Genomic DNA, 15,095 nt, shown 5'->3' on the forward strand with positions numbered 1-15,095 from the left:
AGTATTATTATTGTTATTATTTTTTTATTCGTTATAATATTATAATTTTAAATAATATTTTTAACATCATCACTGTTAATGTCAGTCGTAACACTGAGTGGATCGATTTCCGACCTCGACCCTAGACTAATTTGTTATTAAAACAGAATGTTCGTGAAGTTTCTACGGCACAGGAAGAATGTTAGGGTACAAGTACCTGCCGCATACATGACACCTTGTGTACATGTAACAACCAAGCTTTTACCTTATCCCAACTACTGTCAAACTGGGGAAATAATTACAAAAGTGTCACCACGCTCTCTCGTACGCGACTGAAATGATTTGTTAGAGGGATAATCCTAAATAATTTTAATAGCTTGAAGCGAGGGCATGGTTGAATTTTGAAGGAAAATAGGTGAAATAGCCCAAAGTATTAATTTGGTTCTGTGGCATTTCGCACCTGTCGAGTAATTGTTTCTGTTTCCAATTTTAGTCGGATGTTGGATGCAAAGAAAAAAAACCGGTAATGGGCTGTTATTTACGAAGTCTGCGTTCAAATAGTTTCCGACTAAGTATTAACCTTTCATGTCGAATATTGAAGTTTCTGAGTAAGTGTAATTGAGCAAAGCAGGTCAGTTACGTGATCGTGGCTTGGCAGGCGTTGTCAAGGAAAAAATATCTCTCTTCAGATGCAATTACAAAAAGGCATTAGAGAAAAAACAAAACAAAACAAAACAACTGTTTATGAAGTCACGGAATGCTAAAAAAACATTTTCTAGCCTAAATACTGTCTCTCAACTTCAAGAAATGTGATAGCGTTGGGTAGAATTTCATTTAAAATATCCTTTTCAGAAAACGGTAAGTTATTATTTCTCTTTTTAAGCTCGATCGTTCGCTTGAAATTGATTTTCGGAAGCAGAATATAAATAAAGGAAGAAATATTTTAAATTTACGCGTATTATCTACATTATTTGAGACATTTTGCTTCAAAGGAGATACTTTTTTTATGCCATAAGAACTGACACAGTTTCACAAACGTCTGGTATGACTTAAATGCTAAGTAAGACCTACACTAGACATGTAGGTTTGGCAAAAACCTTTATTAGATGATAAAACTTCCTGTTTTTTTCATGTGAAGGCACTTTGCTGAGAAGCTTTCCCGGTGTAGAAGTTTGGTAGCACTCTTTCATATAGAAAAAACAAACAAAGGAAAAGATCGCACCATTTAAGGCTTAAAATTAATGATATCACTTATGGTTACGTTCTGTTCTTTTTAATAAAGACTTTTAAGTAAAATGTAACTCATGGCGAAAAAGTCCAGAGGAATTATAAGGAATCTCATAAGCTGCTAGTTACGCAGAAACTGGTTCCTCTCAAGGATGACAAAAAATGCAAAACACAGCGATACAATGGGATAAAAAGTGATATTCATCTTCATAAAAAAGACAGTTTTCACCCACTTTTAAAATGTGGTAACTGCTTTTGAAGTCAATATTCTGGATCTTAAAATCAAAGGAAGTTATAGGTGGTTTTGGTGCGTAGGAGTATTGTAAAAGAAATGTTGCATGTTGCAATTTTTAGATAAATTCAAGGAAAAAGGAAACGAACGTTTACTAAGCTTCGCTATAATGACGACAATAGATTTAAAAGGAGGTGGATCACAACTTCAAATATTTCAAGAAGAGCAATGCTCCCCGTCTTTGGTGGATGGGCTTGAACAAAAATCAGTTTCGTTCTTAGCGGTGCACATTCTCCTCTCGGTGACCGCTTTTCTTGGCAATTCCCTTATCCTTGTTGCCCTTCAAAAGGAATCTTCCCTTCATCCGCCGTCCAAACTGTTGTATCGTAGTCTGGCCATAACTGATCTTTTGGTTGGTCTTGTTAGTGAGCCTCTCTATGTTACTTATTGGATATTCTTGGCTCAGGAAAACTGGAGTCTTTGTCAATACGCAAGCAACGCAGCGTACATAGCAAGCTATGCATTATGTGGAGTGTCTTTGATGACGATGACAGCCATAAGCGTGGACAGACTTCTCGCCCTGTTGTTGGGGCTGAGATACAGAGAAATTGTAACGTTGAAACGCACATACATCATTATAGCTACTATCTCGGTTATGTCCACTGTCGCTGCTACATGCTTCAAGTTAGATCATCGTATAACGCATTGGTCTGTATATATATCTATACCATTTTGCCTAGGTATCACAATCATCTCGTATACAAAGATTTTCCGCACTCTTAATCGTAATCAAACACAAGTAGAAGGTCGTTTTCAACAACAGCCGGGCCAACTGAATGCACTGAACATAGCCCGATACAAAAAGGCAGTGTACAGTGCTTTGTCGGTGCAGTTAGCATTAGTAATTTGTTATGCACCATACTCAATGATGGTAGTTGTAATCGCAGACAGTAAAACACATTCGTCACACTTAGTAGTAATATGGAAACTAGCTGTTGTCTTAGTTTACTTTAACTCGACATTAAACCCATTTCTTTACTGCTGGAAGATTAGTGAGGTAAGACAAGCGGTAAAGCAGACAATAAGAGATGCACTATGCTGAGGTTAGAAATGATAATATGTGATTGCATGAGCAGTAATCGTGCATTGAAAAATCCAATGTACTTGTTTCAGTTCCATTGAGAACAGCCAAGGAAAAGTCGAGAAAATAAAAAACTCATTTTACGGACTGTACTATAGTAGAGAAACGTCTCTGGCTGGCATTCTTATGATAAAAAACGTCTTGCAAACGTCTTGCAAACGGATAGAAACATGTTATTGAGAAACTATAACTGAAGAAAATCAAATTTATTCCCTTATAACGATCAAGTTTCGACCAGGATCACAATGCTGTTGTCACAAGAGACCATTATGATGGGAATGTTCTTGTAGCTTTTGCCTTAAATCCGTGTGTAGCGTTATAAGATAACATACAAAAGAATGGGAAATCGCAATAACGATCGCATTTTGTTTCCTTTATTTATTATTGTTGTTTTTTTTTTCATTTTTAAGGCAAACATACATTATGGTGGAGCAGTCCAGGTAATTTTACAGAATCGTATAAGCTGCGAATTACCGAGAAATTGGATTCTCTAAAATAAAAGCAAAACCCAGCCATACAATTAGATAAAAAGTAACATGTATCTTTACAAAACAGACACTTTTCATCTGCATTTAAAAACAAGAAACACTGCCTTCAGTTTATTTGGATCTTGGTACCAAATTAAGGTTTGGAAGTGTGGGTGAAGTCTAAATTAAACATTCCTTGCTGCAATTTTTAGCGGAGCCCATACTCATAGAAAAAGGTAGTAAAAACAGTAACCCATCAAGCAGAAAAAAGGTGGTGGAATTACCAAAATTCGATAGGTTATGACTGTGCGTCCGTGCGTACAAGGTGCTACTTTCAGCTTGAGCGGCTGACTGCATTGCAGGCTCGAAACTAGTCAGGGAACGGAGAAGGGGACCTCAAATTTGATCTAACTATAGCCCCAAGCCCCTCTCTGTCTAATTGTTTGAGAACAAAGTTACATTTACGAAGTAAAAGCCCCACTATAGCAGAGTCCATGGTGAAATTCATTTGGCAGCACAATTTACCAATGAAGTTTTATAGCACTTTCAAAATGCCACATAGCAGGGTGAATGCTTGGTGCACCATAGGCCACAGATGGGACCCCCTCCTGAAACTCCAGAACAAACAGTCAGAGAAGTGAGCGAAAGAGGCTTTTGAAATATCTTGTCACACTCAACTTCTGTGCTAAGTTTCAGCCAAATCGGTTGACTACCACTTTTGGCCCCTGGAACACTTTCTCAGACAGGGACACTTAAGGCAAATAGCAAGTTGCTTAGTTTTCTTTAACTTGACACTAAACCCGTTTCTTTACTGCTGGAAGATAGGTGATAAGACAAACAGCAAAGCAAACAAATGGACAATGACTTTGTCCAGGAGTTAAAGGGCTTTTGACATTTGTTATCTAATTTTTAGAGATTCAACCAGAGATTGTCCGTAGACAACCTTTTTGAAACCACCTATATGTTTGATTCGTACCATCATGCCCTCTCCCACGTGACTGAAATGACTTTTTAGAGGGATAATCCTAAATAATGTTAATAGCTTCACGGGAGTGCATGGTTGAATTTTAAAGGAAAATAAGTGAAATAGCCTAAAGTATTAATTTGGTTATGTGGCATTTCGTACCTGTCGAGTAATTGTCTCCGTTTCCAATTTTCGTCGGATATGAGGCGCAAAGAAAAAACCCAGTAAGGGGCTGTCATTTACGAAGTTTGCGTTCAAATAGTTTCCGATTTATTAACGTTTCATGTCGAATATTCAAGTTCAGCTTCCTGAAGCTGATCATCATTTTAAAGGTCTTTATAAATGAAAGCTGATACCAACAATTTATTATTTATCCTAGCACGGACACTTTTTCTTAGTATTGGTAGCTTTTGCACTATGGCGTGAGATGGTCATAAAAGCACAAAGTTTTATATTTCTACCTGGTAGTGCAAATTCATTCGAAAATGAAAGTTAACCAGTGGGATAGACACGTAGTTTTGACGCAGAACAATTTTAGGTGATAAAGATCCCTGCCTCACCAATTATGAAAGATAAATTGCAAGAAAATCTTCCTTGCGGGAAAGAATATTTCTATCGTTCATGATGCTGCAAAATAAAGATATTCAGTGGATCTATGGAGGAATCTTTTAGAGTTTATAGACGGTATAATATGACATAGCATTACCTGTTGAAATTCATAAATGGTGATATTTAAAGCTACTGGGAAGAAATTGGTATCTCTTGTAACAGAATAAGCATTATTTAATACATGAGTGAACGTTGCTGAGGACGTTTCTGGGTAAGTGTAATTAAAATGAGTGAGGTTTACGTGATCGTGGCCTGGCAGGTGCTGTCAAGGAAAAAATATCTCTCTTCAGATTCAATTGCAAAAAGGCATTAAAAAAAAAAAAACAATTGTTTATGAAATGCTGGAGAATATTTTCTAGCCTAAATATTGTCTCTCGACTTCAACAAATGTAGTAGTCTTAGGCAGAATTTCATTTAAAATCTCCTTTTCAGAAAACGGTAAGTTATTATTTTTCTTTTCATGCTCGGTCGCTCGCTAGAAATTGATTTTCGGAAGCAAGCTATAAACAAAGGAAGAAATATTTTATATTTACGCGTACTATCTGCATTGTTTGAGACATTTTGCTTCAGAAGAGAGAGTTTTTGCTTATGCCATAGTCAAATTATGACACCAGTGCCAAAAATGCCTGGTATGTCTTAAATACTAAGTAAGACCTGCACTAGACATGCAGGTTTGGCAAACACCTTTATTTGGGAATAAAACTTCTTGTTTTTTTCATGTGAAGACAATATGCGGAGAAGCTTTCCAGGTGTAGAACGTTCGTCGCACTCTTTCATATAGAAAAAAAAAATAAACAACAACAACAACCGAAAAGATCGCACCATTCAAGACTTACAATTATTGATATCACGTATGGTTACGTTCTGTTCTTTTTAATAAAGATTTTTAAGTAAAATATAACTTATGGCGAAAAAGTCCAGAGAAATTAGAGGGGATCTAATAAGCTGCTCGTTACGCAGAAACTGGTTCCTCTCACGGGTGACAGTAAATGCAAAACACAGCGATGCGATCGGATAAAAAGTGACATGTATCTTAATCAAACAGACAGTTTTCACCTACATTTGAAATCTGGTAACTATGTTTTTGAAGTCAATATTCTAGGTTTTAAAATCAAAGCAAGGTATAGGGTTTTTTTTTTCGTAGAAGCGGTCTAAAGAAAATTTTGCTTGTTGCAATTTTTAGATAACTTCAAGGAAAAACGTATAATGAGGACAAAAGATTTAAAAGGAGGTGGATCACATACTCAAACATTTCAAGAAGAGCATTGCTCCCCCTCTTTGGTAGGTGGGCTTCAACAAGAATCAGTTTCGTTATCAGCGGTGCATATTCTCCTCTCGGTGACTGCTTTTCTTGGCAATTCCCTTATCCTTGTTGCACTTCGAAAGGAATCTACCCTTCATCCGCCGTCCAAACTGTTGTATCGTAGTCTGGCCATAACTGACCTTTTGGTTGGTCTTGTTAGTGAGCCTCTCTATCTTACCTATTGGATATTCTTGGCTCAGGAAAACTGGAGTCTTTGTCAATACGCAAGGGACGCATACCACATAACAAGCTATGCATTATGCGGAGCGTCTTTGATGACGATTTCGGCCATAAGCGTGGACAGGCTTCTCGCCCTGTTGTTGGGGATCAGATACAGACAAATTGTAACGTTAAAACGCACATACATCATTGCAGCCACCCTGTGGGTTATACCCACTGTCGCTGCTTTATTCATCAATTTATATCATCGTATAACGAATTGGTATGAATATATAGTTATACCATCTTGCCTAGTTATCACAATCATCTCGTACACAAAGATTTTCCGCACTCTCAATCGTCATCAGGCAGAAGTGCAAGGTCGTGTTCAACAACAGCCGAGCCAACCAAATGCACTGAATATGGTGCGATACAAAAAGGCAGTGTACAGTGCACTTTGGGTGCAGTTAGCATTAATTGTTTGTTATGCACCATACTTTATAGTGGCAATTGTAATCGCTGAAAGTAAAAGATATTCATCACACTTAGTGGTATTAAGGGGAGCAGCAGGTGTCTTAGTTTACTTCAACTCGACATTAAACCCGTTTCTTTACTGCTGGAAGATTAGTGAAATAAGACAAGCGGTAAAACAGACTATTAGAGAAGCACTATGCTGAAGTTAGAAATAATAATATGTGATTGCACGAGCAGTTATCGCTCATAGAAAAGTTCAATGTACTTGTTTCAGTTCCATCGAGAACAGCTAAAGAGAAGTCGAGTAAAAAAAAACTCATTTTACTGAATGTATTAAAGTAGAGGAAAGTCTCTGGTTGGCATTCCTGATGATAAACAACGTATTGCAAACGGATAGAAACATGTTCTTGAGAGGTAGATAGGAGATGGGATTTTTTTCCTATCTTTTTAAAAACAGCGTTAGTCAAATAAAGATTTAGGAGAGACTTTTCAGCTTCAAAAAGTAGGCAGTTTGCTGTAAGAGCCGGTTTACAAGTCAGCCGGTAAGCGAGATCAACATTTTTATCATGTAGTAATCCTTAAATCAATTTACTTTTTTTTAAAATCAAACTTAACCATGATTATCACTGTTTCTCATAGACTTGTCTTTAAAGTAACAATCTTTAGCCAAAGACAAATTTACTGAAATTACAGCCGGAGAAAATCAAATTTATTCTCTTATTTTGATCGGGTTTCGACCGGGATCAGAATGCCGTTGCTACAGGAGACCATTATGATGAAAAGGTTCTTGTAGCTTTCACCTTTAATCCGAGTGTAGCGTTTCAAGATAACGCATAAAAGAAAAAAGAAATCGAAATAACGATCACATTACAATCACTCAATCGCAAAATAATGAAGTGCGCATAATGACATGTAGATCTTCGGTTCAGAATACCGCAGGCACGCAGTTAGGCATTACACGAGGGCGTGAACTTCGACGAAAATCTAATTTTTAGCAAACATATTAGCGAATTATGCAAGAAGGCCAGTCAAAAGGTGGGCGTTCTCGCCAGGTTGAGAAACTTGGTTACTACGGAGACTAAACTATTACTATATAAAACTGCTATTATGCCATATCTCATATGGCATTTCTGTAGGGCGTCGGATGCAAGGAAAGTTGAAAGAATTCAAGAGCGAGCACTGTGGATAGTCTATAGTTCACATTCAGAAACGTAAATGAGCTTATTAGATCGTGCTAAACTACCTACCCTTCTTAATAGGAGATTGCAAGATATAGTTATACTTATGTATAAGGTTAAATATAGGCTAGTTCCTGATTTCATTTGTGACATTTATAGTCCTAAGTCTTGTAAATGTAATTTAAGAAATCAAAATGTTTATATGCCTAGGTTTAATTCTGTATTCTATGGTAAACACTCTCTTAGATATCTTGGACCATTTCTATGGAACAAACTAAAAAAAAAAAATCACTGAAATTAGTAGCCTCTCTAGGTTTAAGTTCCATATTAGACGTAAGGATCCTACCGAACTGATAAATGGTAACAATTGCTCCGCGTGCGTAATTTGTACCTTTGGTTATATAATCTATAGCTTATTTCTTATAATTAATTAGGTTATTCATCTACGTTGCTCCGCGTGCGTAATTTGTATCCCTTACGTTATATAATCTATAGCTTATTTCTTATCATTAATTACGTTATTCATCTACGTTGTGTCCCCAATTAGCTTCAGCTAAATACATTGACACATGAATAAAGTTCATCATCATCATCATCATTATCATCTAAAAATACTCCTTTTTTTCTTCGTTTCAATAGAGTTATATTGTACCGTTGTCTGGCAACGACTGATCTGTTGTTTGACCTTGTTAGCCAGTCTCTTGCTGCTACGTATGGGATGTCTGTGGTTCGTGAACGATGGGTTTTTTGTCGATACACATCAGAGGCAACTTTCATAACAAGCGTATGTTTGGTGTATTTATTGACTATGACGGCCATAGGCTAAGCGTGGACAGACCTCTTACCTTTCTGTTGGAGCTGAAATACAAACATATCGTAGCTTTGAAGCGCACATATTTAACAAATGGTAAACACCACAGCGTACACTATTGAGTTATGATGCACGCGGGAGGTTGCTAAGCACGTAAGAAGTGTAAGAGTCGCGCGAGGCGATAGCCGAGAGCGACTCTAGCTTCTTGATTTTGTTATTAAAACAGAATGTTTGTGAAGATTCTACGGCACAGGAAGAATGTTAGGGTACAAGCACCTGCCGCATGCATGAAAGCTTGTGTACATGTAACAAGCAAGCTTTTACCTCATCCCAAGTACTGTCAAATTGAGGAAATAATTACAAAAGTGCCATCACGCCTTCATACACGTGACTGAATGATTTGTTAGAGGGATAATCCTAAATAATTTTAATAGCTTGATGGGAGGGCATGGTTGGGTTTTGAAGGAAAATAAGTGGAATGGCCCAAAGCATTAATTTGGTTGTGGTATTTCCTACCTGTCGAGTGATTGTCTCCATTTCCAATTTTGGTCGGATGTGAGGCGCAAAGAAAAAAAGCCGGTAATGGGCTGTCATTTACGAAGTCTGCGTTCAAATAGTTTCCGACTTAATAACGTTTCACGTCGAATATTCAAGTTTCTGGGTAAGTGTAATTAAACAAAGTCAGCTTTACGTGATCGTGACCTGTAGGTGCTGTCAAGGTAACAATATCTGTCTTCAGATGCAATTACAAAAAGACATTAAGAAAAAAAAACAAAACAACTGTTTATGAAGTCACGAAACGCTGAAGAATATTTTCTAGCCTAAATACTGCCTCTCAACTTCAAGAAATGTGGTAGTGTTGGGTAGAATTTCATTTAAAATCTCCCTTTCAGAAAACGGTAAGTTATTATTTCTCTTTTCATGCTCGATCGCTCGCTCGAAATTGATTTTCGGAAGCAAAATATAAACAAAGGAAGAAATAATTCATATTTACGCGTATCTACACTGTTTGAGACATTTCGCCTCAGAAGAGAGAGGTTTTTTTATCCCATAGTAAAATTATGACAGCAGTATTTGATACATCTTAAATCAGTGCTAAGTAAAGCATATACTAGACATGCAGGCTTGGCGCAGCCCCTAACAGTTTCTTTAGAAACTATCAGCTTTTATCCAAATTCATCAAGCTATTTAGAGGTAAATTAATTCGAATATCTTAAAAGAGTTGGGTATCTATCGCACTGTTAAAATACCGATATACTGAATACTGAATACTGATGTCTCTATTGATTCCTGTTGTTGCTATCTCATCCATGAGGCACCCACTCTCAATGCTACTGTTTGGGTGCCTCTGGTTCACGAACAATGGAATCTCTGTCGATACGCATTTGACGCCACCTTCCTCACAAGCCGTGCATTATGTGGAATGTCGTTGATGACGATAACGGCCATAAGCGTAGACAGACGTGTCGCCCTGCTGTAAGGGCGGGTGCCAGATAAATTGTAACTTTGAAACGCACATATATCATTGTAGCTACCTTTTGGATTGTATCTACTTTCACTGCTTTATGCTACACATCAGATTGCCTATACTCATTTCTTATGGCCATATAGTTATGCCATCTCGCATTGCTATTTTAGTCGCCTGGTGTATGAAGATTTTTCGGGGTCTCAGTTATCACCAGGCTCAATTACAAGATCATGTTGAACAACAGCCGAGCCAAAAAAGCAGTGCACTGTGGGTGCAGTTAGCATTGGTAGTTTGCTATGCACCATCCTTTATAGTGGCAATTGTAATCGGTGACAGTAAAACATATTCATCACACTTAGTAGTATTAAGGGGAGAAGCAGGTGTCTTAGTTTACTTTAACTCGACTTTAAACCCATTCCTTTATTGGGATGAGATAAGTGAAGTAAGACAAGCAGTGAAGCAGACAATGAGACAAACACTTTGCTGTCCATGGAGTTAGGTCTTCCTCAGACTGTGCTTTGTTCTGTAGTAAAGCCCGTAAGAAGCGCTAGTAGCCTCGTCATGGGTCATTGACACGTATTCCCGTCCGTTGTCGTCTAACAAGAACTGGAAGCTTTGCTTCGTCAATTTTCGTAGACCTTCGCGTCAACGACGACACCAGTACAAGGTTATATGAAGCCAGATATTCCATACAAGACCCCAAGGATTGTCTCCCCAGACTGGATTTGACGACTGCAAGTTTAGGAGGTCAGGTACTTGAATTGGAGGTTTGTGTTTCATGTACTGTTTCCTTTGTTCTCGCGCTTGTTTCGCTTTATTTGACTCCGGAAGAGCTTGTTTGACAGTTGGAAATGTGTACCTTTTGAAATAGAAATTATCCTGTTAAATGGCGGGTTGTTGAGGTATCTTTCAATTGCGTTTCGCAATCCAAGAAGGGATGACCTTGAATACAATACACCATCTTTTGTTCGCGCTTCTGAACTGATTCGTTCTTCAGTGCATAATATGAAGCATGCAGTAATTTTACAGTCGAGCTTGAAAGGTGGCTAAGAGTTGCTAAACTCGGAGCTTACCAAAACCAAAGGTTTATAAGTTATGGTTATAATGGTAAAAAGTAGTAAGTAATAAATTGTTCTTCAAGTCAGTAATAAATTTTGACAACCTATCCCAGGCTTTTATTTACCACCTCGATCAATAAATAGTCGTGTTTATTTCAATAATGGAAAATAACTGTCAAAATTACCAAACGAGAATCGCTCATCACTGTAGAGAATCACAGGAAGAAAATTCAATAACTTTCCTTTTACATGAAAGTTTACCTAACACGAAGGTATTTTACTCGTCTGATTGTGAACAAATCGGATCTAGGGTCTACTAGGCTACCTTTGGCTTGTCATTATCCGGGGTAATCACTACTGGTGAGTTCGCCGGCGAAAGGAGGAGAAAAACCAGAGAATGAAAAAACAAATTGTAGAAACAGAAAATGGTTTACTGGCGTAATCGATGTTTTTGTTAACTATTTCGTTTCAAGTACTAGTCAGAAACATAGCCGAGAGAGAAAAGCTCGAAAGCGTAAATTAAATACTCAGGTAAATTCAAATATTTTAAAACAAGTTCGTAGCTGTGACGAAAATTTCAATTTAAATAGTTTGATGAGTTCGGAAATTGTCAAAAAATTCAACTTTTCCGAGACTGAGTGCAATCGCAGCTTAAATAGTTTATTTTGCTTGCTAAGGCCGCAATGATTCAAATTTCAACTGACTCCTAAAAAATGATATGAACACTTGATAAGCATCCAGCCAATGAAATTTTAATGACAGATGTCTCCATATCCACCCTATAGTTTATTTCTTAACTAAGGTATCTCGCAGGTTGAGAGCGTTTTCTGACACAAAAAAGAACTTCCGACGCATTTTAACTGCGTAAACGCTGGTGGGGAATTCTAATCGTGAACTTTCCTTAGGAAGTAGGGCTTCAGTAGTCGTTGGTGGGCGTGGTCATTAGGGAAGTAGCAGTTTTCTTCGTTTACATTAACTCGACGTTAAATCCATTTTTTTACTGCTGAAAGATCAGTGAAGTAAGACAAGCAGTGAGGCAGAAAATCAGACAAGCACTTTACTGTCCGCGGCGCGGAGTTAGATCTTTCTCGAGTTGTATTTTTATTCGTGCTCTCAATGCTGAGAGTGATGAAGTCACGTCAAGTATGTTATTAGGAATATTGTTGTTCAAGGTTTTTACATAGTCTGTTGTGAATATTTTACTCGTTAATTTATGTTTTGTTACGTTGTGAATATTTTCCTTAGTTTATGTTTCCTTATGTTGATTTACGTGACGCAAAGCCCTCTGAGACTCTCGCTTCTAATCGGGTAATCATTAACACAAAATGGCTTGTTGTGTAAACTAGAAAGCCTTTTTTAACGAAGAAAACTAAAAGTAAGGTAGAATTTAAAGAGAATTAGCTACCAATGATCAAGAATACGACAAGGCATATTTGAAGAAAGATAAGCATACATGTTTAATTAATCTTCTTTTAGCAATATAAAAGTATTGTATAAAACTTCGAAGATTAGTTTGTGAGAGTGTTTCGAGGTACTTCTTATCGAGTTGTATTGGTTCACCTTTAGTCTCGAGCTTGTTTTGTCATCAGAAAAATGTCCGTAATGCTTTTGAATATGCAGCGTGGTTTCGTTGCTTGTGGATATACCCACCGGTACTTTAAAGTGCACCTAAACTCAGAAATTTTTTTTCGCTTAACGAAATAAGCGTATTTTTTGGAGTATTTCTGTGCAAAAATTTTTGAATTTGCTCAAATCTTTAATTTTCTGTGCCCAGTCAAAATACCGAAAATCGGCCGCCATCTTGCCCTACGGCCGAGTTTAAAGAGGAATGACTCTAGCGGGTAATGTGGCGTCAAATCGAGAACACGAAAGTCTGCATTTGACACATTTTCACTTGTTTGGGAAGGTTGTCGTCGATATTGTTCGAAATATGCCGACTAGGTGTGTTGTATGAGGAATGTATGAAGCGCGATACCTTCTTGCAAATTTCGCACGTTGCGTGAAAACAAAAGAACAAAGAATTGCTGCCGTTTCATTCTTTTACATTTTCTATTTGTTCTTCTCCTTACGCCAACAAATTGTAAGTGATTATCTTAGATATGAGATATAAATTTAGCCTATTGAACTTGTCAATTACACCAGGTATGAAATAACAATAAGGGGCAATTGTAGAGACATCTTTTAATATTTCTCCTCCCATTGCACAGTGCGACAAACAGACCCTCTTTACTTGCATCAACTTAAGTTGATAGGAATCTTATTAAGTGCCATATCGTTTGTGTGGTAAGTTGACTCTAATAATTATCAGACTCGGCAAGCTGAAAATGGAAAAAGTTCTCAACTTAATGTTAAACCAACGTGGAATCGAAATTTGTTTAATTCTTTATTCCAAATAGCGACCTCAGCTAAACTACTTAGCAATTATATGTGGACGGCTCTCAACTGTTTATATCAATCAATTACCAAAGCTGAATTTAAATACGAATTAGCACTTAAGTCAAATCCCTTGGTAAGCACAAAACACGTCAGCTATTATACTGTTTGAAAATACAATATGAATAAGGGAACTTTCTTTGATATGCTGTTAACAAGACCAACCCACAGATCAGTTGTTGCTAGATAACGATATAAGAGTTTGGACGGCGGATGAAGGGAAGATTCTTTGTGAAGGGCAACAAGAATAAGAAAATTGCCAAGAAATGCTGTGATGGAGAGGAGAATGTTGACTGTCAAGAAGGAATTTAAAAAAATTCTTGTCGAAGCCCACCAACCAGAGAGAGGGAACAGTACAGTTCTTGAAATGTCTTGGTCTGTGTTCCACCCCAGTAAAATTTGCCATCGACATTATTCTGTATTCCTCTTTTTTTTTTTTCCTTTTTTGAGAAATATTCGATCTAAACAGCTACACAACGACGACTACTAAAAAAAGGAGCTCCCTACGTACTGAGTCATATAACTTCCCCATCATTGCTTATTCGTTTGAAAAATGTCAGAGAAATTGTCGCTTTAACTTGTCAGGTACACCCCGTATAAAATTGGAAAAGGAAGCAAATACATAAAAACACCTGTAACATAATTACTGTTTTCTCTGTACGACCTAAAATCCCTCTTAAGTTAGCCTACGGGCCCATTATCGACGCTTCAGTAAGAGTTACTTCGCTCGTGAATGATAAGTTAGAGGCCTTGAGCAACACGACTCGTGGACAAAAGAGCGACGCAAAACTAATAACAAGGACACATGCAAATTTACTTTAACATATTCGAATTCAACAGTGTAATTAGTAACATTTTGTGGCTCTTTTACCTCCGTTTCGTCTCCGACAAAACTAGAACAAAACAAAAGAAGAGCTAAAAAATGACGCGAACATACAATTTTCTGCCGCTTTCGTTTGCATTATTTGTTTGTTTTCCTCCTTTCGCCAACAAATTAATATTCTTAGTGATTTTCCTGGATATTGATAAGCCAAAGTTTGCCTGTTATATCGTAGTTATACAATTTCTTCGCTTCCAACGTCTTGTTCGCGAAAAGACAAGTAAATTATTTTGGTATCAAACAAGCTTTGACGTATAAGGCAGCTCACTGAATTCTTCATGTCGTAATTATCTCAAGCGATTCTATTAGCAATTGTCCTCTGATAATGAAGTTTTTATTATAATGCTAAAGTTAACAAGATAATCCATTGATCGAGAAGTAAAATGAACGAATTGGGATAAATTTGATCGAAAAAACAAAGTTTGTGTTGCTACCTTGCTTGCTGCCAATTTTGGTGACCAAGAGATCAAGGGTTTTAGAGAAAATGGTGAAAGAAACAAAGGTATCAAAAACTCTGTTCAGCCAACTTAATCTAGGAATGAATTAGTATCAAGAGTCAAACACATGGACAAATGTGATAGTATTGTTACGCTACAACTTATTAAAAGCTCAGTCTTCTTATTTAGAAATTCATTCAGAGCTGAGTAAGGAGGATTAATAAATATCATCAGTGTGGGGAAAAAAAAAGAAAAATCCGGTGAAAAGAACTCTA

General features: G+C 37.2%; 1 protein-coding gene across 1 annotated transcript; it reads left to right on the plus strand.

Annotated features, from left to right (window-relative positions):
- Positions 1–5,825: 5,825 nt before the first annotated feature.
- On the plus strand, positions 5,826–6,783 carry LOC148721032 (melanocortin receptor 5-like). Its single transcript, XM_088737904.1, has one exon. The coding sequence runs from the start codon at positions 5,826–5,828 to the stop codon at positions 6,756–6,758; it is 933 nt and encodes a 310-aa protein (XP_088594030.1). The 3' UTR covers positions 6,759–6,783.
- Positions 6,784–15,095: the final 8,312 nt, after the last annotated feature.

The sequence above is a fragment of the Stylophora pistillata genome, chromosome 11 (genome assembly GCF_964205215.1).
Source record: "Stylophora pistillata chromosome 11, jaStyPist1.2, whole genome shotgun sequence".
NCBI lineage: Eukaryota > Metazoa > Cnidaria > Anthozoa > Scleractinia > Pocilloporidae > Stylophora > Stylophora pistillata.

Bases quoted from the DNA above. Each gene is read 5' to 3' on its own strand.
- LOC148721032 (XM_088737904.1), top strand. From the start codon at position 5,826: ATGAGGACAAAAGATTTAAAAGGAGGTGGATCACATACTCAAACATTT.